We start from the raw sequence: 23309 nt of genomic DNA on the forward strand, positions 1-23309 counted from the left end.
GAACATTATCCTCACCACGATAAATGTATTTTCTGGCCGGCCGACTCCCCTAGCGTAATATTGACTCTATTTGTCCAATCTCTACAATTAGACCACCGATCCACGAAGCCTGGTAGAGGCTACTGAAAGTCTGCAAACCTTACTTAAGTGCCTATAGATAACAGGCTTCACATATTCTAGAGATAAACTCTCAGCAGACAGGGTCAAAGTCATATAATGTATCCATATTTTGGGGGAAATTCTGCTGTCTAATCATGACTGGACTTTAATAGTGTTCCTAAGTGAATGAAATGCTTGTCACTACAGAAAAGCATGTGTACTTAATATTGGTTTTATTTGACATGACAGAATTGATAGTGGTACATATATGTCACTGTGTATCACAATCAGTACATGTACATGTACATAATTATACATGTACATTATAACAAATCATGAGAACACAAAAATGCACCTGGAGTGCCCCAGGCAGTCCTTACCATTGTTGGCGTAATTCCGCGTTGGTGAGGATGGTGGCTGCTAGCCTGGCACCGTTGATAGGAGGGTTGGAGTACATGGGGCGGATCACAATCTTCACCTGGGACTCCACTCGCTTGGCCTCGTCTGGAGTGCTGCACACAAATGTCAGCGCCCCCACACGTTCACCTGCACATGGTTGGAATGTGGCAGGATTACCAAGCAAATTTATCAGATGCACCAAAAATCCTCAGGCCTTTTTGAGAACATAGTAGATGTCAATTTCAATATGAATGCTCATCAAAATACTAGAGCAAACTTAAGCTTGCCAATATCAACTACATGTAAATGTACATGTCCATGACAATATGGTCAACAACAAATCTGCCCATCCAACCTATATGGGTATACATGTACAGATGCAGTAAGGTTGATACTATCTGTTACAGTTTTCACTGTAAAGTGTTCTCAGACATGCATACACAGAGTGGGAGTTAACATAACCATAACATAGGACATATATGAATGACTTGTACTACAATAAACTGTATAAGAAATGACTCTGCCCTGGGGCATGGTCAAATTATACATAATTAAAGTTGCCATACCATACAAGCCCATGTTTTTGGAGTAAGACTGTGACAGCACAAGATTGTGACCTTCCTCCACAAAATGCCTGACTGCAAAACTGTCCCTATCCACGTCACCACTGGCAAACCCTTGGTAGGCCATGTCAATAAATGGCAGCAGTTTCCTCTCCTGGAGGGTTAAAAATCACATTTTAGAATGTGGAAATTACAATCATTATGGAGCAAATATACAAAAGTAGCCTCTCTCAGCACTGGAACACCAGTTGACTTCCAGTGCTGAGGCAGCTTCAGCACTGGAAACCCTCCTGTCAGCACTGGAAACCCTGCTGTCAGCACTGGAAACCCTCCTGTCAGCACTGGAAACCCTCCTGTCAGCACTGGAAACCCTGCTGTCAGCACTGGAAACCCTCCTGTCAGCACTGGAAACCCTCCTGTCCTGTCAGCACTGGAAACCGAGTGTTGAGACTACTTATCAGCACTGGATTTCCAGTTACTAGTAGTTTTCTACCTAAAACTAACCTATTGTACGTAAAAAAACAAACGAGTGAGCTCGTGACCACACACAGGTACAGTAGGTGATCGATTGTCTGCCCCTAACTGCTTATTGTTTGTGAAAAAAGACACTACTTTGCTGCACAAGTAGAATGTGTTGTCCACCTGTAATCATAACTACCTTTTGTTTGTATAATTAAAAGTTGTCAGTGTCAATCTTTGCTAGACAAGGTCTCATCTGGCTCTGATAGGTTTTTCTACATTTGTAATATTGATAACAGACATGGGCGCATGCAACCCACACATTATGTTCAGCACTGGGACGTTCCAGTGCTTTATAAACCTCAGCACTGGAAGTCAAGAGCTGAAGTTTTTACAGCACTGGTCTTCCAGTGCTGAAAAGTTCCCGAGCACTGGTAAATCCAATGCAGAACCCGTTACTTTTGTATACTCGGTTACAGTGCTAAATGACCTCTGAACTGGCTCACCGCTGCTCCGCTGTGAGTTCAGCCTTGGTAACCGAGTGCTGATGGCAGTTAAGCACTGGAAAACCAGTGCTCGCATTGGGTTCAGCACTGGAATTCCAGTGCTGAGGGAGCTTCAGCACTGGAACAAGGCCGTTCAGCACTGGGCGCCCAGTGCTGAGGCTGATTCAGCCATTGCTCTGGAACACCAGTGCAGAACCCACTACTTTTGTATACATGTACTTGCCACTATGGAAATGCATGTGCAAACATGGACACATACATGTAAGTATCAAAATGTACTGGCAGCATGCATAAATATCTAAAGTGTATATCATTATGGGACCGCGTGGCACTATCGTCAGCGCGTTGGTCTCAGGCCCGAGAGGTCCGGGGTTCAAATCCGCTTGCCGTGTCACCGATCTTGTGCCCTTGGGAAAGGCACTTTACACGACTTTCCCCACTTAGCTCAGGTGTGTATGAGTACCTAGCTGCGGCTAGTGGCAGTGACAGGCCTTTGAGGTGGTAATAGGCCATAGGGGCATGTTCGGGCATGACGCACCCGCCATGACACATGAGTCAGGGGTAGGAGGAACCCCTTGCATCCTTAGTCGGAAGTCCTCCTAGGAGACGGAAACTCCAATAAACAAACCTGCATCTGCTGGGGCCGTCTTACACGTTGCATACAGTTGCCCCTGTAGGACTAGTGTGCCAGTGGACGAGAGGGTGGAGAAGGACGTGCACACCCCTCCTTCACCTTAAAAACCCAAGTGCAGGCCAGGCAGACGGGTCGCCTTAAAAATCCGTCTGCCTACCATTGTCTTCCGAGACAGACGGATGCCAACAAATATCATTATAGGGTGGGCCGACTACTCCCTCGTTGCAGCCAAGGGCACAAGAACAGTGACACATCAGCGGTTTCGAACCCGTTAACTCTGGGGTCTGGGTCAAACACCTTACCCATTGCGCCATACGATCCCACAAATATATACATGTGTACCTTAGGGTTACTGCTGGTACTGATTGGTACATCTCTTTAAATCACTTAACATCCATGTATTTTTCCTCATGTGGTAGTAATATGGTACTCTCCGGCTGTTTTTTTAACGTTTTTTTAGTCGTTTTTATCGGGCTTTTTATTTTTTTTATATATCTTGCTGTGTCAAAACCTAACCTCTGCCAGCAGTAGCAATTTTCAAAGCACCATAAACCTAATCTCTTCAGCATATTACAGCCGCTTACTACGTACGTGTGAAGTGCGCGCTGCCCGGCCAAGAGTTTCCCTCCCCCCGCTGCGGTAGAGTTTCCGGTGGTGGTCTCGAAGGCTCTGTCATTGCAAATTTTGTTGTTGTGCTACATACTGCTTTAAAAGCCATTTCTTCTCATGGTTGGAAATTATAGCGTTTTGGGGGAAAATGGTAGTTCATGGAACATTATTTTAGCGGTGTGAAGGAGGCGTTAATTTTCAGTCAGATGTGTTAAAAATTGAATGAATATTACTAGTAGCAAGGACTCTCACCTTCCTCTAAAAATAAGACTCGGTAGTTTACAGGCTTAAAGTCCGATAAATGCATGAATAGAAATAACAGACACGCCAGCGTTGTATATGATTCTGAATCTGAATAATAAACAAGTCCAAAGCGCGGCCTTGACGCCCGCCGACTCTGGCCGACCGGCGGCCCGCTAAATTTGGCGGACACTGCCCACAACAACAACAACAACAACAACTTACTCGATACTGATGTCGCGAATACGGAGGTCTAGAAAACTTAACGGTGGCGAGCGGCAAGAGAAAACATAGCGGGAACTGCCACTATAGTCCGGAAGTCAGGACGAAACTCTGCATCCAAGTTTAGCAGCGAAGAATCGAACTCGGGAGGGACATTAACGAATCGGCCATGCGATCGATCAAGAAGGCGTTCCAGAGAGAAGTCTCCCGCCTCGGAACGAACGAGATCACAAAGTTTCACACAAAAACATCGGCAGGCCCCGGAAACTTGGCGACCTCGATGCAATGTTGCAGGACTTTGTGAGAACCGAGCTGAAGTCAGGGGCGGCGCCATTTTCTTTGTTTATGTTGTTGTTTTTACGCTCGATTGGCGGCGGAATATTGTTTCCGAATTATTTTTACATTTGTAGTACCTCACAAAGAATGCCTTATATATTGCACTTTTGACGCTATGAATTGACTGTAATTCTGCGCTAGAAATTTGTGCGTATGCGAACGGGTGTGAGGTCATCAGAGGCCATTGTGCTGCGTGAATAGGAGACTTGGCGGGTGGCAGGCCCAGCCGGGCAGATGATGCCGGGTGCGTGCTAATCCAGCGCCATAAAATCCTTACCCCTAATGACAATTTGAAGGTTCCCGGGGAGGAGTTCTGGCACCTTTCTTCAATGGAATCAAATAGGTTTGCTCCACCCCTAGGTCAGTGCCAGCAGAGGTTTGGCTGGTGTACTTCCAGAAAAATGACAAAATAGAAAGCCCGATAAAAGTGACTAAAAAAAACGTTAAAAAAACAGTCAGAGCCTAACCTCTGCTTGGACAGTAGTAATATGGCACCTGATGGATCTATAAAAGTTGATAGTATCTCACCTTTATAATTTTGGACATCTCTTTCCACTGCTCTGGCTGTATAAAACGGCACACATGTGGTTTATATACAGAATATACACCAGAATTTAAAAAGTGCCAAAAGTGGACGGAGATGATAATACTCTTGTCATGTACATGTACAAGTTATCTCATTGTCAATCACATCAAGGGATGGGTACAGAGTCATTGAATCATTTGTAGCCAGACACAAAATTAATGTCCCACTGTACTACATAATTATGGTGAGACTGATAATGAGATAAATTATACCATCATGATATGAATAAATGTACATGTAGATATAAGTAGGAGTTCTAGGACAGTACCTTGGGGTCCACACCAGTAGGGTTGTGGGCACAGGCATGCAGCACGATGACTGACCCCTCGGGGATATTCTGCACAGGGTAGGAACATGTTACAACACTCCCACATACAAATGGTGCCATTATGTTACCCTCATCTCTTTTAATACAGCTTAGCAGTAAATGTACTAAGCCACATCTTCTCAACAGGTTAATATATTCATATGTACAGTAGAATTTGGCAAGAGTAGAGTAAAAAATTGGCCATGAGAATGAGAGTGAGTCCTCGCATTTCCCTCTCAAATGTTACTAGATGAATGTGGTGGTCAAATTCACCTGCCAAATTAATCAAACCTGCTCAAGACAGCTGGGGACCGGACAAAGGGGACCATTTTGGTCTAGTGACATCAGCTCACAACATGTCATTATAGCTCACTCTGGACAAGTCTGTGCTGCTCAAATTTAGATCATTTTGTTAAGAATGTGTTAAGGTTTGGCTGGCATTTATGAATCCTGAATTTCAAGTCAACTCATCAATACAAATTCACATAAATCAAAGTTGACAAACATAGAAAATACACAGTAAATAGAAATAAACAGAGAATAAAAATATACTTCTGTCTCTTTGTAGACTTAGGCCCTAGAACAAGAACAAACAACAGCCAAGTACTGCAGCCTGGCAACTCATGATATGAAGAGCAAGGGGCCTACAGATGTAGAACAAGCATTAACGCAGGCAACCTACATGTAGGCATTCATCTCGACATGTATTGGACAGGATAATCAGTAGTGATATTGTTTGATAAGTTTGCATATAAAATCATACATGCTTAATAACAGATTACATTTTATATTTGCATTTGAGATCCACTTTAATTTTTCCTCAACATCAGGGTATGCAATCTTACACTGATGTCTTCAAAACAGCCAGCTTCATCCAGTCCATATGTCTGTGTATCATAGTACCGGTAAGCATTCACATTCATTCCAGCATGTCTGTGAGGGAAAACAGAGGTATTTACATGTAAGTGTACAATGTATGTTAAAGGTACTGTAGTGTAGAATGACCTAGACAAGTTTTGTCTTTCATTCTATTACAAGCAATGTTTTGGAAGTGTTACAGTTTCGAATAAAATATTATGTAACATAACAACTTCATTTAGTCAGACATAACAAAAGTACTTTTGTATGGACCGGTAAGTGTCATGAAACAAATGAAGGCTACATGTAGGTCAGACAACAATACTGTCAAGTTTGCAATTAATTACACAATTAAAGGTGCATTCCACTCCAGACGCGAGTATCATAATTCCTCACAGAATAAATAGTTATCAAGTTTGTTTGACCAAATTAACCATAGGTTGAAGCCTAAACGCAGGGTGAACATTATAGCAAAAGAGGTCTTGAATTCCCCTGAGGACCCTTCAATTGTGCACTGGTGGGGGAGGATGTGACTTTGACCATGGGAACAGGTTGGTACCGGTTGGCACTGATATAAATTTTGATACTATGATATTTCAGGATTGCTCCTTGAGTAGACTGTGTGCACAAATGTAATCAGGACTGCCAGCCAACATGTTTAAATTATTACATGTGGGTCATTTTATAGTATGTATAAAAGTAGCCTTTTTAGATAGCAGACTGGTCCATAAAAAGGGGCAAAATCTCTGTATTCACAGGGTCTCTAGTCTTCAAAGGTTTTGTGTACCATCCTAAGTGTCTGCTAGTCAATCAACTGCTGTCGTTAGCTTAGCGACCCTACTGTTACTGTTAGCGAGAAATTGTGAGTCACAGAAGCAATTTTGGCACCAGCATTTTAAGTTGATCTACTCGCAACGTGTTATACTTAAGTGCCCAAAAGTCTCTCTATTCCAAGATGAGATCTCCCTAAATGTGTGATAGTCACTTGACTGCTTTTTCAAGCTTATCCCAACTACCATTCGCAAAAGTGTGACGGAAGGCAGATACGCTAGCGAGATCAACTGTTCAGTACGCTATAGAAGCCGGGCTGTATGGGGGCACTTGGATTTAGAAAAGGATTATTGTCATAAAGACAAATTAGATAATTTTGAGAAAAGATGGGTGCATTTGTATGCCCAAAAATATCATCTATATCAGAAAATAACACTCGCTTCTGGAGTGGGATGCCCCTTAAAATTTAATGCATGCACCCCTGATTTGGGGAGGTTGGCAGACTTGACCAAGAAAGCTGAAACGTTCAAGGGATTTACACCCCTTGACAACTACATTGTACATACTAGACTACTTACCCAGCCTTCTGGTAGCTTGCCTGAAAGTTGACATGACCACTTGTAGAATTTCTGTCCAGATAAAAGATACATGTGCTTGTCCAAGCGGTACCGGCATATCAAAAACAAGGCTGCAGTAACTTACTTGAAAATTGGAGTGTGGTTTCCCCATGATGGTTTAGGTAAGTACACCTCCTTACTGCCATGGAACTTGTCCTGGTAAAGAGGGAACAGAATCAACCTTCAAAACGTACATGTCATAAAGATATGCATACGCATGAGTCAATCTCAACTGGAACATTCTGCCCCTCTTTAACCTTTCATTTCAATCAGTAAGTTCAACTCCAAACAGCGTTCCCGCCAGGTTTCTGAAAATATGCGTCCAAATATTTTGGAGGGGCGTAACGAGCGCCGGAGGCGCGAGACGAGCGCCGCAGGCGCTCGCATTCTAGGGGGTCCGGGGGCATGCTCCCCCGGGAAAATTTGGATTTTCAAACCCTCTAGAACACAATTTCCTGCAATTTGAGTGGATAATCATGCACTTGGAATTGGATGTCGGTTGCCTCTTTTACTTCTTCAGTCTTCATCAAAATACGTTATATTAAAAAAGCTATAAGCACAGGGAATCAGCCTTCCGTGATCTGGCCCGAGTTTTATTTGTCCAGACATGTCTATATGAAAATTTTGGATTTTTGATGCTTCGAAACAGAGCTCTAGCTAGTTCGTCAGCCCATGGAAAAATTATGCCATTTTTTTCCGTCATTGAATAAAAAGATGTCTACCTCGTGCGGCGCCCTCCCACATCAAATAGTTTTCAGAGACGATAAAATAACGGCGCTGTGTTTTGTTCTATTTTGCCCGATGATTTTACTCAAATTTTTCGTATCGCTGGGGTTTTACAAGGCCATACCGTCATTTTCCACGAGCGTGCGTTTGTTTCCTGCGACCTCAGGTATTATACCCCGTTTTCGGCGTGAAATCTTTGGCTGGATTTCTTTTTAAATAGACCAAGAACGTTATACATTACTCGAAGGAGGACGATCTGTTGCCTCTTTGGCAGTGATCTGTGCCGGTGTAGCCTTGAAGCAGTAGCCAGAAAGACGTCCCAACGTGCTGGGCGCTGCGATCGACGGTCCGTCTGGGGAGGGGGGCGTGCCGCGCCATGTGCCACGGAGGCCAACGCTAGTGCACAGCCGACTCGATCGACGCTTGACAACAATATTGCGGCCCCTTTTCTGCCGCAAATTTTGTCTTTTTGAAACAAAATAAATTTTGTAAATAAGAAATAAAGTGTATAGTTTTGGATTCTTCACTTATTTACCGCGCACCGTTTTTTTTTTTAACTTGGATAAATGGGGAAACTGTTAAAAATTGTTAGCAGCTAGGGAAGAAACTCAAGTTGCCAGACGACACGGGTGGCTACCAACGTCACGTGCGCTAATACTCGGTAACTTTTGTTTTTTTCCCGGTGACCAATGACAGAGTGTAACATTACATTTATCAAACGCTGATTGGTTCTTAAGATGATTGGATTTGGACCTGGTGGCCAATCTTGACTGCTTGGCGCCGGCGGCCTGTTGTCAAAGATACCGACTGCCAATCAACTGCCCACAGCGTGAGAACTTTTGTTGAGATGTGCAGCACTCGAGAGGAACAGTTTGTTTGTTCAATACTAGTATTACCCACAAATCTTTAACAAATACGTGAAACTGAGGACAAGTAAGTATCATGTTAATATCAGAATATAAAATCTGTATAAGATTTCTTCGAGTGTTAAAGAATGCTGACTGTCAGATGTATTCCACGGGCTACAAAAAATTACTTTGCGCAACGGACAGCTCAGACTGGCGCGTGGCTGGGTGTGTCGCACATGGGTCAGCTAGTTGTAAAACGTACCCCGCTCCGCCCCATGCCCAGACTACTGGGATGACCGGAAAGTGAAGAATTTGAAGTATAAATTGTAAAGGTAGGATTCCTTCTTATAAAGACAGATTTTTGTAAAGATTCCAGATACATATTGTACACTGGTGGTACAGGTCAGCCTTTCTTTCAGATTTTTTTATGGACGCATTCAGCCGAGCCGAATGCGTCTTTCCAGAAAAAAATGCGTCCAAAGACGTAAAGACGTATGCCTGGCGGGAACGCTGACTCCAAACATTCAACAATACATTTGTTTTGTACCCGGATTATCTATACGATTTTTGCAGATGATCCACATCAATGGAATCTATTACTCTTGATTAGAAAGAGATGGTATTACCAAAGAAAAGATTTCGGAAACAGCACCCCCATGAGTTCTTTTCAATCTTAAGTTTAGTTCCCCTTTACATTTTTTCAATGCAGCAATACTTGACCTTGACCTGCTTTTTCCTCAGATCTAGCCAACTAATAAATATCATTACAATCCATCCATAGCTTCATGAGTTATGCATGAACACAGACACACACATGTACACAGATACATGGAAAACAATACATTTGCTTACTATGCATTCAGGTGTTGAAAGGAAGTTTGTTCATGCACATGTTAAGGCTAAAGAGTAAACGAAAGATTGCTCAACCTTACTCCTATTACTGATTAACAAAGACGGTAATGTTTGTCAGTTCCTTCTGAAGGTAAAAGATATAAAAACTAGAGTTCCACGACCCCATACCTTTGCCAAATGATCCTAACCTTTCTTTACCACTGCTGTATTAATTGTGTTTGTCAAATAAGGTTCTCATTTGCATACATTATATCAGTTAATCATCTCCTCCACCAGACAACAGATGTACACAATCTTTGTTAAGAAAGAAGTCCTCTATCGCATTTTCTGATAATTTATGCAAATGCAGATCTCATTAGCATAGTTAATGTTCAACGATTTTCACCTGTACATAACTTCCAAATGCTAAGAGTAAGAAGTTCCTGTCATTTACCACAATGTAATTATAGCATTTTCTCATTAATCATGCAAACTAGGTCTTTATTTTGCATAATATATATTAATCAATATTCTTCTCCTTCTCAGTTACAAATGTCACATGTTGCAATGGTCCCATAATGGAACTGAGCATGTTTACAAAATGTATCAATTAATCATGCAAATTAGATACCAATTTGCGTAATTAGTATGTCATTATATGAAGCATCACTTAAGCTATCTACATACCAAATATCTTAACAATCCGTTAACCCCATCTTGAGTTATTCCCTTTTAAAGTCTGACACTAAACCTGTCCTGCAGTTCCAAAACAGGCTGCTAGGGGGCCCAAACCTACACCACTTACTCTCGGCATCAAGAGCTGTCTACCACTCAAAAATCATAGCCGCAACATTTCAGAACATGAGATATCAAACCAGGAAGTTCTGCTGCAGTACCGTTACAGGTCGCTAGGGGGCCCAAAATCTAATTGTTTCCATGTCTCATCAAGACCTACCCACATGCCAAATATCAAAACAATCCATTCAGGTGATCTTGAGTTATGTTGGTCTTCTACATACAGTACATACATACATACATACATACATACAAACACACGCTACCCAAAATATAACCTTCTCGGCGAAGGTAATGAAGAATGTCCTCACCAGGAAAGCAGCCCCAACTCTCAGTGCACCAGTCCCAGACAGGGCCTGGACAGTACTGATCTGAAAATAATCATCAAACCTCATTAGACAAGATTTCACAGGATCATACATTAAATTAAAGTCCTTCCCATACCAAATGGTGCATTGGACGGTGCCCATCTCTGTTTCTGTAGCCCTGGGCCACACAGCTTTGTGCAGTCACTGTAGCAGGGGGTTAGTACACTGATAATGGTCTAGATCTGTGAGTTCAACTACATGTACATGTACAATGTACAGTCAAACCTGACCACAGCAGCCACTCTAGGGACTGGTCAAATGTAGCCACTATGGAGAGGTGGCCACTATGGAGAAAATGCTGATTAATTGACCACGAGCAATAAGTTACACATGGTAGTACCCACTGATCTTTATTCACATAAACAAGGCACAATAATTTTTGGATTTACAGTTCAAATGATTCTAATAATGATAATACAGTACTGTACACTGGGGTGTTGTATGTTGACCTCATATATCCAACTTTTTTAGTGGGTAGGCCATTTTGTTTTAAAATAAAAAGATTTTAAAACCGGAGTAGGGTTACAATACAGCCGGTGTATGGCGAACGATTGTCGACAGCCATTTGGGGTCTAACCGGGGGGCCAAGAAGACAACAAGAGCGAAGTCAAGTAGAGTTATAGCACAAAGTGTCTACAGTCAAAGGTACAGAGACAGTTAGCCTTTATTACATGGAGATGGGATTTTAAAATGCAGTGGGAGTCCAATAATCCACCAAACAGATTCCTTTGTAGCAAAATTAACTAATTACCTCCATTATAATGTCATGGAATGGAGGTTATATTTTCTGTTATGTGTCTCTGTCTGTGTAGATGATTACTCAAGAACGGCTGGATGGATTGGTTTCATACTTGTTGTGTTGGTGGGGTGCGATGAAAGCTTGAATCGATGAGATTTTGGGAGCCGTATCTGTCGTTATAATCGATGTAATAATATCAGAAATCACCCCTATATTTGAGATATATTGGAACAGGCATCGTGGTTTCCCTCTTTGTTAATCACCTTATCTCCAAGCAGGTGGTGAGGTGATTTGCTTCGCCAGTGATAGCCATGAACATATGTTTTTTGGGATCAGTTGACAACAACTGTTTGGGGGAAACGATAGCCTCGACTCAAGAACGGCTGGGTGGATTGGTTTCATACTTGATGTGTTGGTGGGGTGTGATGATAGCTGGAAGTGATTAAATTTTGGGCCCCGTATCTGTCGTTATAATCGATGTAATAATATCAGAAATCACCCCTATATTTGCGATATACAGTTGACATCGTATTGCATCTGTTTGGGGGAACCAAGACAATTTTGAAAGTGATAATAAGTTGTATATATGTACTTGTGCATTTAGGGACATGCTGTATTATATTTCTTTTGTGCTGTTAGATGTTCTTTGGTCCACCTTGCGTCACGCTGAAGTTTTGTTAGTATGTACTCGGTTTTATTACATATCTTTTATGTGGATGTGTTTGGACTTACCTTATCTGAACAGTTGACGTCATATAGCAACTGGTTAGGGTATCTGTAACAGTTGACTCCTTAGAGCAACTGTTTGCCGATCCTGGACAATTTGAATATGATAATTAACTTTGTATTTATCCACTTGTGCCTTTGGGGACCTGGTGTGTTATACTTCGTTTGTGCTGTTAGATGTTTCGTGCTCCACGTGGCGTTACGCTGATGTTGTGTTGGTATGTACTTGGATTATGATATATCTGGCATAAACTTGTCCCCGTAACCTATATGTGGTTATTGGTTGATGGACATTTTGTGTCTTATTGCTTGTGTTGAAGATGTGTTTGTATCCTGATGTGTCGCAGTTATTTGTTATGAATTCTGAACATACTCACTACCTTGCAAGTTGCCAGTACTATCATAACTTGATAATATAAACATCATAAAGATTCCCCACACCTGTTGCATGTTACCATAGTGCCCATGTGATAACTATCCACACAACTAGTAGAAATAACACTAATATCATTACATACAAGTCATCATCAACAAACATAAAATCGACAAAAACACTCAATATTTCATGGAGGTATGAGGTCGCCGAACTCTAGTTACCATTGTTTTGAGTATTGCCAGTTCTCAAGTTTCCACAGACAATCAGGTCCAGGTTCATGTCCGGACCTGGAAATGATCCTCTGGACCTGAATTTTCTGTACTGGTACCTCCCCCAACCAACAATAGATTTTTTTTCTGTCTGTCCTTTCACATCTTATTCTTTGACTTTAGATTCATTTTGGCATTCTATGGCATTAGTTATCTGTTTTCTGATACTTTTCAATCTACGGAATATTTGTGCTTATTTTACAGCTGCTTTGCACAATTTATTGTGTGGTCGAAAACTTTTTTTTTTTTGGAAATGGCCGAAAATTGGTGCGAGCGCGGATGTCATCCATATAATCAAATCAACGTGGCCTAAGGTGAAGAAAATTTTTTATAGTGCCATATGGAAACAAGAGTCCATATGACACAATCCTTCATGAAGTAATTATTATATTTATGGTAAGCTCAGGCACTCCATACCCTCTTTAGCTACCGACATTACTCTCCAAGCAGAGGTTGAGTCGCGTAGATATAGTAGTAGTCGGAAAAATTACACAGCTGCTCCTCTTAGACTACTACTATATCTACGTGACTCAACCTCTGCTTGGAGAGTATGAGAATCCTATCATGAAACGCAATGAATTAAAAAATTTCCTCATTGATTATGCAAACTAGCTCCAGATTCCCATATTGCTTTGTTTCTTTTAATGACTGACAGGTCTCTCCAACATATTGTTTCAGTATGATTCCTCACATTTCAATAAAAGACATTGGCCTTGATATTTTTCCAGCAGAATTTAACTACATAAAAGATTGAAACCATATCATGTGTGGAGACCAACATAAATGTTTGTTGTTATATTGCATTAATAAACCTAACTGGAGGCCCTCTGGAAACAACACAAGAGAAACTTTGAACAACAGTACTACTAGTATAGTACCCACCAGGCCTTCGTTGATGACACTGCTGTTGTCCCCAAATGCCAACTTTGCTGAGGCCTTACAGAACTCAGCATTGCCAACTATAGGTGAGTACTCCTTATCCAGGGCAGCGTCGGCAATCAGCTGTTCTGCCTAAACAACAGTCATGGATTAATACACCAAGATTGACAACTGTGATGTGGTACCAGATAGGCGCAGATTCAGCAGATCAACCCACAAGATCATGAGTTAATATAGAATGGTCATATTAGTCATCTTTCAATTGCACATTATGCAGATACAACATACATGTTTGACCCAGTGAGCAGTGGATCATAAGTTGCAGAAAGTCTATGGCGCCCCCCATCTCTGTTCAGAGATGTTTGTAAAGCCTTGATGTACAATGTTGTATAAGGCTTATTTCATTCCTCTTGCAAAAAAGTTTGATTCTGTGTTCAAGATTCTTACTTTGTACTGTGAGACAGTGTCAGTTACAAAGCAAGAATCTTGGACACAGAACCAGACTTTTTGTAAGGGAATAAAAGCAGCTAAATAGATCAGGTTTACAACCACCCCTCAACAGAGAGAGGGTGGGTGGGTTTGGGGTGGTACTATTGGCTTTCTGCAAATATTGCACCACTCACTGAGTCACATGTTCATCTGCATCATGTGATTTCAGAGAAGCACTGGGTTGCTCATTCCTTGTCACTCAAAGACTGGAGTTGGACAGTCAGACATTTGGTGTTGGAATTTTTGGTGTTAGAAGTTACACTTCAACTTCAAATCCAGGAGAGTAATCTATTCTAAATGAAGGTCTTCTCTACCAAAAGCATACATATTGCATGTGGGAAAGTCTCTTCCATTGGCAGAGTTCCAGTTCATCATATACTGTACAAACAATTTTCATCCATCCATCAATCCCATAGCTGATCAACCACAGGGGCAGTATGACTGTTCACAAGGGGTTTTCACTTCTGGCCAATATCTAATCTGTTGCTAAAAATAGCATGTCCTAGCTATATAGGCAAATGATGTAAGAATTGGAAGTTCTGCTGCAGTACCAAGTCAGACACCAGATGGGGCACAATAAATTTGACCTTTGTATTCCCAACACCTCCCCAATATCAAATACATGTACCATTAACATCTAAAGGTTCATAAGATATGCTGATGACAAATATTTGGACACAAACACACAGATAAACATTGACACAGACACACACACACAAACACACAATGTACACAGGCACGGACACAAATACTCACATAAAAAACTTTAAAGATACATTTTTTGTACATGCACACATACAAACTCAGATACATACACAAAGACACACATTTCTTCTGGGACTGGGAGACTAAAAGTCTAATTTCCTTACCTTTCGGACACACTGTAGTACAAAGGGTTTGCCACTGTCATCCCTATATGCCCCCACCCCCAGGTTCATCTTGTTGGGGTTGCTGTCCTTCTTGAAGGCCTCGGTGACCCCCAGGATGGCATCAGGAGGGCCCATCTCAACTTGTCCCCACCAGGAACTGCAGTACCAAAGGACATTGTCAGGAGGCCCAGGAGGAACACTGAACACTGGTAATGTCCCTGCTCTGATGATATCAACTAACTCATTGTTCACCAATAACATTGTGTAATGGTCCTAAATCAGACATATATAATTTTGTTACAAGCAAATGCATAGTTCTTCTGTGTGTTTCACAAAACCATTGTAACATACTTCAATCATTGTAATTCGCTAACTAAAATTAAAGCTTCATGTGCGTGTGCATGTATTTCTCATATTTCTAAGCTTTGGGGCAATATGGCACCCAGAGGTGACTTTTTTTGTAGTTTTGCCCGAAGAAAATTCCGTCCAAAAGGGTATATTTTGGTTTACGATGAAAACAGAGAATGTCAAAGTTGTTTATCTAGAAAAAGTAACAAATATATATAGTGTGGTGTCTTATTTTCTCCCAATAACAACATTTACTTTGTGGCGATATACTATCATATAGCGAGGTCGACAAATATGTTACGAGTGCTGCCAGGTTTTCAAAATGTCTTGGTCATATAGAGGCAGGGCAAATTCGCTCAAATGAGAACTTGATTAATGGGTTTTAATGAGATTATCGTATGACAAAGGGCACACACATGTCAACAATTATAACAATAGCAAAACAAACAAAACAGTGCGTGGCTTTCAGAACGTGGACTGTAGCTTCAATGTCAAACACAAAACTGCGGTTTACATTTCTCGACTCTGTACAGATTTCTCGGCAAAATGTGGGTACCAATTCTTTAATATGAGGACGGCCTCTGTTTGCTTCCAAGCCGTCCAAAACGAAATGAGGCCATCATTTGGCGGGTGGAAGGCCCTCTTGCAAAAAACACCAAGTTGTGGGGAATAGGGTGGCATCTGATATACAAAGGGTCTGAATATTCTGAGCTGAAAGCTTCTTTATCACTGACAGGATTTAGATAGAAAAGTTTTGTCATGTGTGATAGGTTGGACGTGTGCGCTCTTTTGTCCTTCAGATGCGGTTAGGAACTGGCCGGGGGCCGCAATGTACCTCTTGCAGATACATGAACATGCACTTGTATGCATATTTTGTGGAGTTGATTTATTGATTTACTCTCTCTTTTGGGGAAAGATAAACAATCATCCAAGGTTACAAAAAAGTGCATAAACTAGAAATGCCGACATTTGCTTGGGAACAAATACAGCATATTTCAATCCATCTTCATCCCAATGCAAAAATGTATTATTCCATATCGACCTTTTCAGAAATTGACATATCCCAAAACATCATCCCTCTCCAAAATGGATTTTTGAAAATAGTTCCCCACCCTCTTCCCCCCTCCTGCTCTTCCTGAACACCCCTACCTGTGCAAAATGGACTGGTCTATGTGACCCATTTTCCATTCCTAGTGCTAAAGCTAACTATATACCAAATTTCAGATCTGTTGGCTTTTTAATGACACAGGAACCCAAAATATACATTTTTGTTGGTAAAAAAAACATGGCAAAAACATATTAATGGAGTGGGTATGTGCGGCATGCAGCCTTAGGTTGGTAGTACATCAATCAAACAAAGTCTTCTTCGTTTCACAACCTTCTTTTAATTCTTCGGTAAACGTTTCGGCGAGTCCACTATCTATCACCTTCATCAGTACAAAATCATTATGCACCCTTGTATCAAATCTCATTTCATTTAGCAAAGTAGCATCTTTTTTTTACAAACAAATTATTATAACTAACGGGAGGTGCTGTAACTTCGGACGTAAATTTACGAGTTTGACATCGTATTGTAGTAGTGTCAGGTGTCTGAAAACTGTTGCGTTTTGACTATTGATAAATGAGAGTGTTGGTGTTTGGAAATTTTCTATTCACGAGTTTATTTTACATCAGCTGTGCACAATTACACCCTGAATCTCGGCCGGTAAAAACAGAAAAATGGTCCATGTGTTATAAATATTACGTTCCATATAGTTCCATTCTAAATAGGGTGCCGTAACTTCGGATTACAAATACCTCTGTCTCTCTTTGACTTGTTTGAACGATTTTGAAAAAACAGAAGGAAAAATTTTGTGTCAACTAACTTCAGCTTTCCCCTGGTACGTATTCTTCGACGGTGCGTAAGTCCCAGCGATACAAAGGCCCGCTGAAGCGTAGCGATTGTTTACGCCGCTTGTTGCATTCCAAGTCACGTCAACGTTGGGGAGGGCATTCGACGCCACGATTACTTCGTAATTTCATGTCTGCCAGATAAACTCTCCAAGACCCAGGTTTTTGGTGTTTTGTATAGCTTTAAGTCTCATGTTTAAAACAACTGAATTTGCATGATGATTCTTGAGTAATTTATATGTATTAAAGAGGCGCCACTACACAGTGACCTTGCTTCGAACTTTGAATACTCAAATTCCTTCATGACGCAAAAATCGGTTTATTGTACACAAAACAGTGTTTCATCCAGACGACAGCTCTGTGCATTAACATGGGTTCTTCACGATTTTATTCAGCACTGTTGATGAAAACAAACATGACTCACTTCTGCATAAAGAGACAATCAAAAATTAATCCGAAGTTACAGCACATCCGAAGTTACAGCACCCACCCCCCACCCCGTTAGTTACGAGTAGACAACTATCACCTACTCTATCTGTGTGGTAACGTTAAAGAGCTCAATTATTTTTTTCCAACAATAGGTAACTAACTAGAAATCCAGTGCTGATTGTAGTTTCAGCATTCGGTTTTATATACAGTGCTGACAGGAGGATAATTTTTCCAGTGCTGAAGCTTTGAGACTTTGAGCCTTTATTTGAATAGGTCGCTAGGAATGAAGCTGCCTCAGCACTGGAAGTCCGCTTCAGACGGATGTCAGCACTAGTGTTCCAGTGCTGAGAAAGGAGACTGCTAATTTTGTATATCTGCGTCGAACTCCTCATCATTGTGTCCCCAAGGTGGATCCACATAAAGTGAAAAACTGTCTTACCTGTTCGCACGGTAGTGGGAGGGGGGCAGCATTCGCACCGCCCGCCCACATGGCTGCCACAGCGTGTTGGAGCACGCCAACGATGTCTTCAAGGCACTTTGCGTCAGAAACGACATTGCTCTCTTCTTTATGCTTCTCCCCAATAGGCTAGTACAGGCATTAACTTCTCACGTTTCTTCTACAATCCCGTCCTTGCGTTGACTTTGCGCAGAGTCCCACACGGAAGGTCCGTCTAAATCTGACGTGCTGTGCAGCAGCGCCGCCTGCCGGCCGGAAACACTTCCCCAGCATTCCAGACGAGTGTGGTGACCAACATGGCGGAGTAAGTACAGAAAAGTATTAGTGCTCTTTCTTTTTGAGGCTACCAACTTCAGCATGCTGAGGACTTTGTAGCCTATGAACCGACAGTAGTTTCACCTATATTACTCTAGAAATGTTACTTTCACTTTTGATACTGCAGAAATCCTACCTAACCGAAGAACTCTAACAGACAGGCTTGTTCGCCACATCGTGAGATCGAGAGTCATGCATAATTTTTGGCCCACAGCTCCAATTATTTCTTGCTGGTGGTGCGTACCTAAAGCCCGGACTTGGAATTGGACCTAAAAATGTTTAGGTCCATGTCCAAAAAAACCCTAAATGTCCGAAGCCAAGTCCAGACTTGCAAAAAGCAATCTGTCAGTTATATTCCCTTGTTTTGTTCTAAACCATCTAAAACCTTCCCTAAACGGGTTTACGGAAAAGGCTGGCCTGTCTACCTGGGCTGGCTCCATGAGATTTCCCCGCAAAGACGTTTCCCCGTCGGATTTTTTTTGGAGTTTCCCCCGTCGTCTTGGATCTTTCCCCGTCGTCTTTTTCCCCGTCGTCATTGGGGCATTCCCCGTCTGGTCTTTTCAACAGATATTCATTGGTATTCACGGATCAGTCTGGTGTCTGGTGTTTTCTCCGTCTACGTCTATAGCGTTAGGTGTTGAAATATATTGTTATATTGCAATCCATACTACTTTAGTATTATACAGTGGATTCCAATTATTCGTATTACGCCTTTTTGGATAATTCGGGTAATTGCATAGAATTGCGAAATCCCAAACCATTTGCCATTCATTCTATTGTATAAGACTTCGCAGAATTGGATAACCCCCGGTCTCAAACTTCGGGTTTTTGGATAGAATTACGTCAAATTATAGCGAATAAAATGGGAAAATATACGCTAAAACTTACAAAATGAGGACAAAATCAACCAACAACTGTATGTATGAAGGCATTAAAGCATGAAAAGTTCGATCTTTTGCTGGCTATTTAGTGATGTTGTAGATTCAAACAGTTGACGTTCCATTCGTTCAAAACAGTTCTGTAAGTTATTAATAACTACTGCTTTGACTACTACTGCTCTAGATGAACAAATGTCTGATTCAAAAGTTTTGTAAATGAAGTTCCGTATCGTATGTGTGGTGTTTGTGTCTTGCGTAGTAGTAATCCTATATTCGCCCCCCTCCCGGCTTCCTTCGGGGCGTTAGTGGCCCAACTTCGGACTGTTGGATACTTCGGACTATTGGATAAAATGCGCTGACAAATGAGCTATCCAAATAAGCGAATTCCACTGTAGTATGGATTTTCAATATGTTTTTGCTTTGTCTCTTCTCCTGCTCCTGTCAAATCAATCCTGTTAAATTTGATTCAACTTTTTCATTTTTGGGCAAAATGATCTGAAACTTGTCATTGAGGTAGGGTTAGCAAATACCCCCAGACTCCTTTTTTGATAGATGCCTTAGAAATTATGTTTTTTTTGTCCTTTTTTGAATAGACCAAATATGTATATTTTTTGGGCCCCTCCGCCCTCAGGTATATATTACAACCTAATATATAACCTGAAATTTGGCACAGAGGTGCATTGGGCATATGAGTATAGGAACCCATCAACACTTCCTTCACTGAGGTCACTTGAAAAATTAGTTATTTGGAGGGTTTTGGCCATTTTTGACTAAAATGTATATTTTTGGCTCCTATGCCCTTGTATAGAAACCAAATAACCTTAAATTTGGTACAGAAGTGCATTGAACATGTGCTCACAGGACCCCATGGACACATTCTCCATAGATTACTTCAAAAGTTAGTTATTTGGGGGGGGGGGCAATTTTTTTCTCTAAAAATGTATATCTTTGGCTCCTATGCCCTTGCATTGAAACCAAATGACCTGAAATTTGGTACAGAGGGGCATTGGCATACATGTTTGACCACAGGACCTTACAAACACTTATTCTATAGGTCACTTCAAAAATGATTTATTTTCTAACTAAAAATGTACATTTTTGGCTCCTATGCCCTTGAAATGAACAGGACCAATCTTCAGTCATTATAGAGAGTCAAGTTATTGTGTGTGGTGAATACCCGGTGTGGATAACTGGCTTCTATGTAACAGTGTTTATCGGTGTTTCCACAAGCATACTGGCGGGGAATGCTCCAACAAGGACGGGGAATTCTCTAACGGGGAATGCCCCATATGATGACGGGGAATAGTCCAGACGGGGAATCCCCATGACGGCGGGGAATCATCTTTGACAACGGGGAATGCTCCAAAAAAATCTGACGGGGAAACCTCTTTGCGGGGAAATCTCCAGTTACCCCTGGGCTGCTTACCTGGGCTGTCTACCTGGGCTGGCTATCACGTCAGGCTACTTGGACCAACGAAAGCCCATTGGGACACAGCCTTTTCCGTAAACCCTCCATAAACAGTGAAGTTTGCACTAGAAAAAGTAAAAAAACAGGTCATGTTTACACTGGCTGTCTATCATTTTCATGTATTTTTCACATTGCATTTCAATTCATGCTAACATGCAATTTTATATGCACCATCCCCCCCTCCCCCTAAAAAAAATGCACATAAGCAATGATGGGTTCAGGTCCGGACTTTAACGTTTAAGTCCGGAATTGAACCCGAACTGCTGGACCTGAATCCGGACTTGAACCTGAACCTCTATTTCGAGCCCTGCTGACGGAGCGAACTGTTTTAGTCATCATTGAGCACCACATGTATGGGTCATTATTTGTCATAATCATACATTTTGTTTAGGCAGAGGCGGCGGCACCATTTTTTAGTTGTGGGGCGAAATTTAGTAATATACAATATCACTAAATCGAGGGCCGAAGGCCCGAGGCGTCGCGCCGGAGGCGTGACCCATCTAGGGGGTTCCGGGGGCATGCACCCCCGGAAAATTTTCAAATCTAAGCCCTCTGAAACGCTATTTCCTGCATTTTGAGAGGCAAATTTTGCTGCCAGAATAAGCTATCTTCAATGGCATTTGTATCAAAAATACACATAGTTTTAGCTTTAGTTATTGAGGGCGACGCCCCCAACATATATTCACCATTTCGAGTGGGAAGGCACAAGCCGTTGCAAGGTAGTTTCTGGGAAATTTTGAAATCTAGACCCTCTGAAACACCATTTCCTGCATTTTGAGGGACACATTTTGCTGACAGACTAAGCTGAATTTAATGACACTTCTAGTTAAGAAAACCATTTTTGAGGGTGACGGCCCACGCCCCAACATTTTTACACTACCTCGTTGTGAGCCCCGAAGACGCAAGCCGTCGCAAGGGAGCTCTGGAGAAATTTTGAAATCAGAACACTTTAAATGCCATTTACTGCATTTGAGGGGAACATTTCGCTTGCAAACAAAGCTAAGTTTGATAATGAAACTTTTAATAGTATAATTCTAATAAGTATAATTCTTCGGTCCTTTGAAATTTTTAAATCTGGACCCTCTGAAACGTCATTTGTTGCATTTTCAGGGTAAACTTTTGCAAGTAGACTAGCGGGATATGATGATTTCCATTAGTGAAAATATACACAATGGTTTCAGCTTGATTTTGTGTGTTTCAGCCCCCACAACCTATTTTTTGTGGGGGCGACCGCCCCCACTGCCCCCACGGTGCCGCCGCCACTGTTAGGTGTACTCTCATGTCCCTAATAAACGTACCGGGACGTTTATTTTTTTCAGCCTCACAATCCACCCGGTACGTTCTTATTTTGGACGGTACGTTTATTTTTTTTTCTGAAAATTGGGGCTTTGCTTAGCCAGGACCCTCAAAGAATTGAAGTTTTTGGGGTTTCTGCCCATATTTCCGCTGTATTTTTGCTCAAAATTCCCTATTTTTCGGGTGAAACGGCGCGGATTTCCATGAGCGTGTATGCGTACGCGGTTACTCTTTCGGTGATTTCGGTCGATCTCGCTATGACGCTACGAAGTAAATGTTGTTCTTGGGGGAAAATAAAACACCACACTGACATTTTGAAATACAATTTTTACATAAATAACTTTTAGTTTTAATTTAGTAGTAGTTTATAGTCTCTGTTTACATCGTAAACCAGCACCTTGCACGAGGAATTTCCGGTCTTGTGGTCCCATGCGCTTTCGGCAGCGAGCCGGAAGAGTCGTTCACATAATAAATGCTGGACGTAAAAATAACAACTATAACTTCGTCTCCCTTGTGATATGAGTTTTGACGCCGCAAATTCTCCCAAACGACAGGTATTCGTCGGTAAAAACAGCAAGTTCATAATCATTTCTAAGCATCAAGCCGCCACAAATTCCTTTGTAGATGCATGTGCCATTATGCCGAGATGGTCACGTCAAAATAAAACTTTCTTTATGTAGGCTTATTTCTTTGACAAAAATCAACCTTAGTCTAGTTTTCACATAACTAACTTTCATTTAATAGATTTTAATCGTTTTTATACCGTAATCACTGTATTTTATGCTACACATCAGAAATCTTGTTGCGATATTTTACCTTGGTAAAAGTGGAGTCGTCCACTGACCCCTAGTGACCTTGTTTATCAGCTGCAGCGACGCCATGTTCGAGAGAAACGCAAAGACGGAGATTTCCATTTTTGGCCCGCGGAATACGAAAATTGGGACAGCTTACATGCATTTCAAGAACCTAAAACATCAGATACATGAACGGACGGTCTATTTGTAAAATCTGCCCATATAGCCTTCCAGTCTGCACAGAAATGACGATGTAGAGAAGGGTAGAAGTGCAAAGAGTCTGAGATGAGAAAAAAAACGCCACGTGAATTCA

At 41.6% G+C, this 23309-nt stretch overlaps 2 protein-coding genes across 2 annotated transcripts in view; one reads left to right on the forward strand and one right to left on the reverse strand.

The window, feature by feature from the left end:
- LOC118417648 (aspartate aminotransferase, mitochondrial-like) overlaps nt 1–18451 on the reverse strand; it is a 26094-nt gene extending 7643 nt beyond the window's left edge. The window contains exons 1-10 of the mRNA XM_035823277.1: nt 18228–18451; nt 15122–15278; nt 13767–13895; nt 10718–10777; nt 7292–7362; nt 5806–5893; nt 4922–4990; nt 4596–4631; nt 1065–1215; nt 480–645 (exon numbers count right to left, since the gene is read on the reverse strand). Coding sequence (XP_035679170.1) covers nt 480–645; nt 1065–1215; nt 4596–4631; nt 4922–4990; nt 5806–5893; nt 7292–7362; nt 10718–10777; nt 13767–13895; nt 15122–15278; nt 18228–18343 — 1043 coding nt within the window. The 5' untranslated portion in view covers nt 18344–18451. The remainder of the gene's footprint in view (nt 1–479; nt 646–1064; nt 1216–4595; nt 4632–4921; nt 4991–5805; nt 5894–7291; nt 7363–10717; nt 10778–13766; nt 13896–15121; nt 15279–18227) is intronic.
- LOC118417649 (transcription and mRNA export factor ENY2) overlaps nt 18383–23309 on the forward strand; it is a 14939-nt gene continuing 10012 nt past the window's right edge. Inside the window, exon 1 of the mRNA XM_035823278.1 lies at nt 18383–18549. Coding sequence (XP_035679171.1) covers nt 18542–18549 — 8 coding nt within the window. The 5' untranslated portion in view covers nt 18383–18541. The remainder of the gene's footprint in view (nt 18550–23309) is intronic.

Source organism: Branchiostoma floridae, chromosome 6, assembly GCF_000003815.2.
Source record: "Branchiostoma floridae strain S238N-H82 chromosome 6, Bfl_VNyyK, whole genome shotgun sequence".
NCBI classification, from domain to species: Eukaryota; Metazoa; Chordata; class Leptocardii; order Amphioxiformes; family Branchiostomatidae; genus Branchiostoma; species Branchiostoma floridae.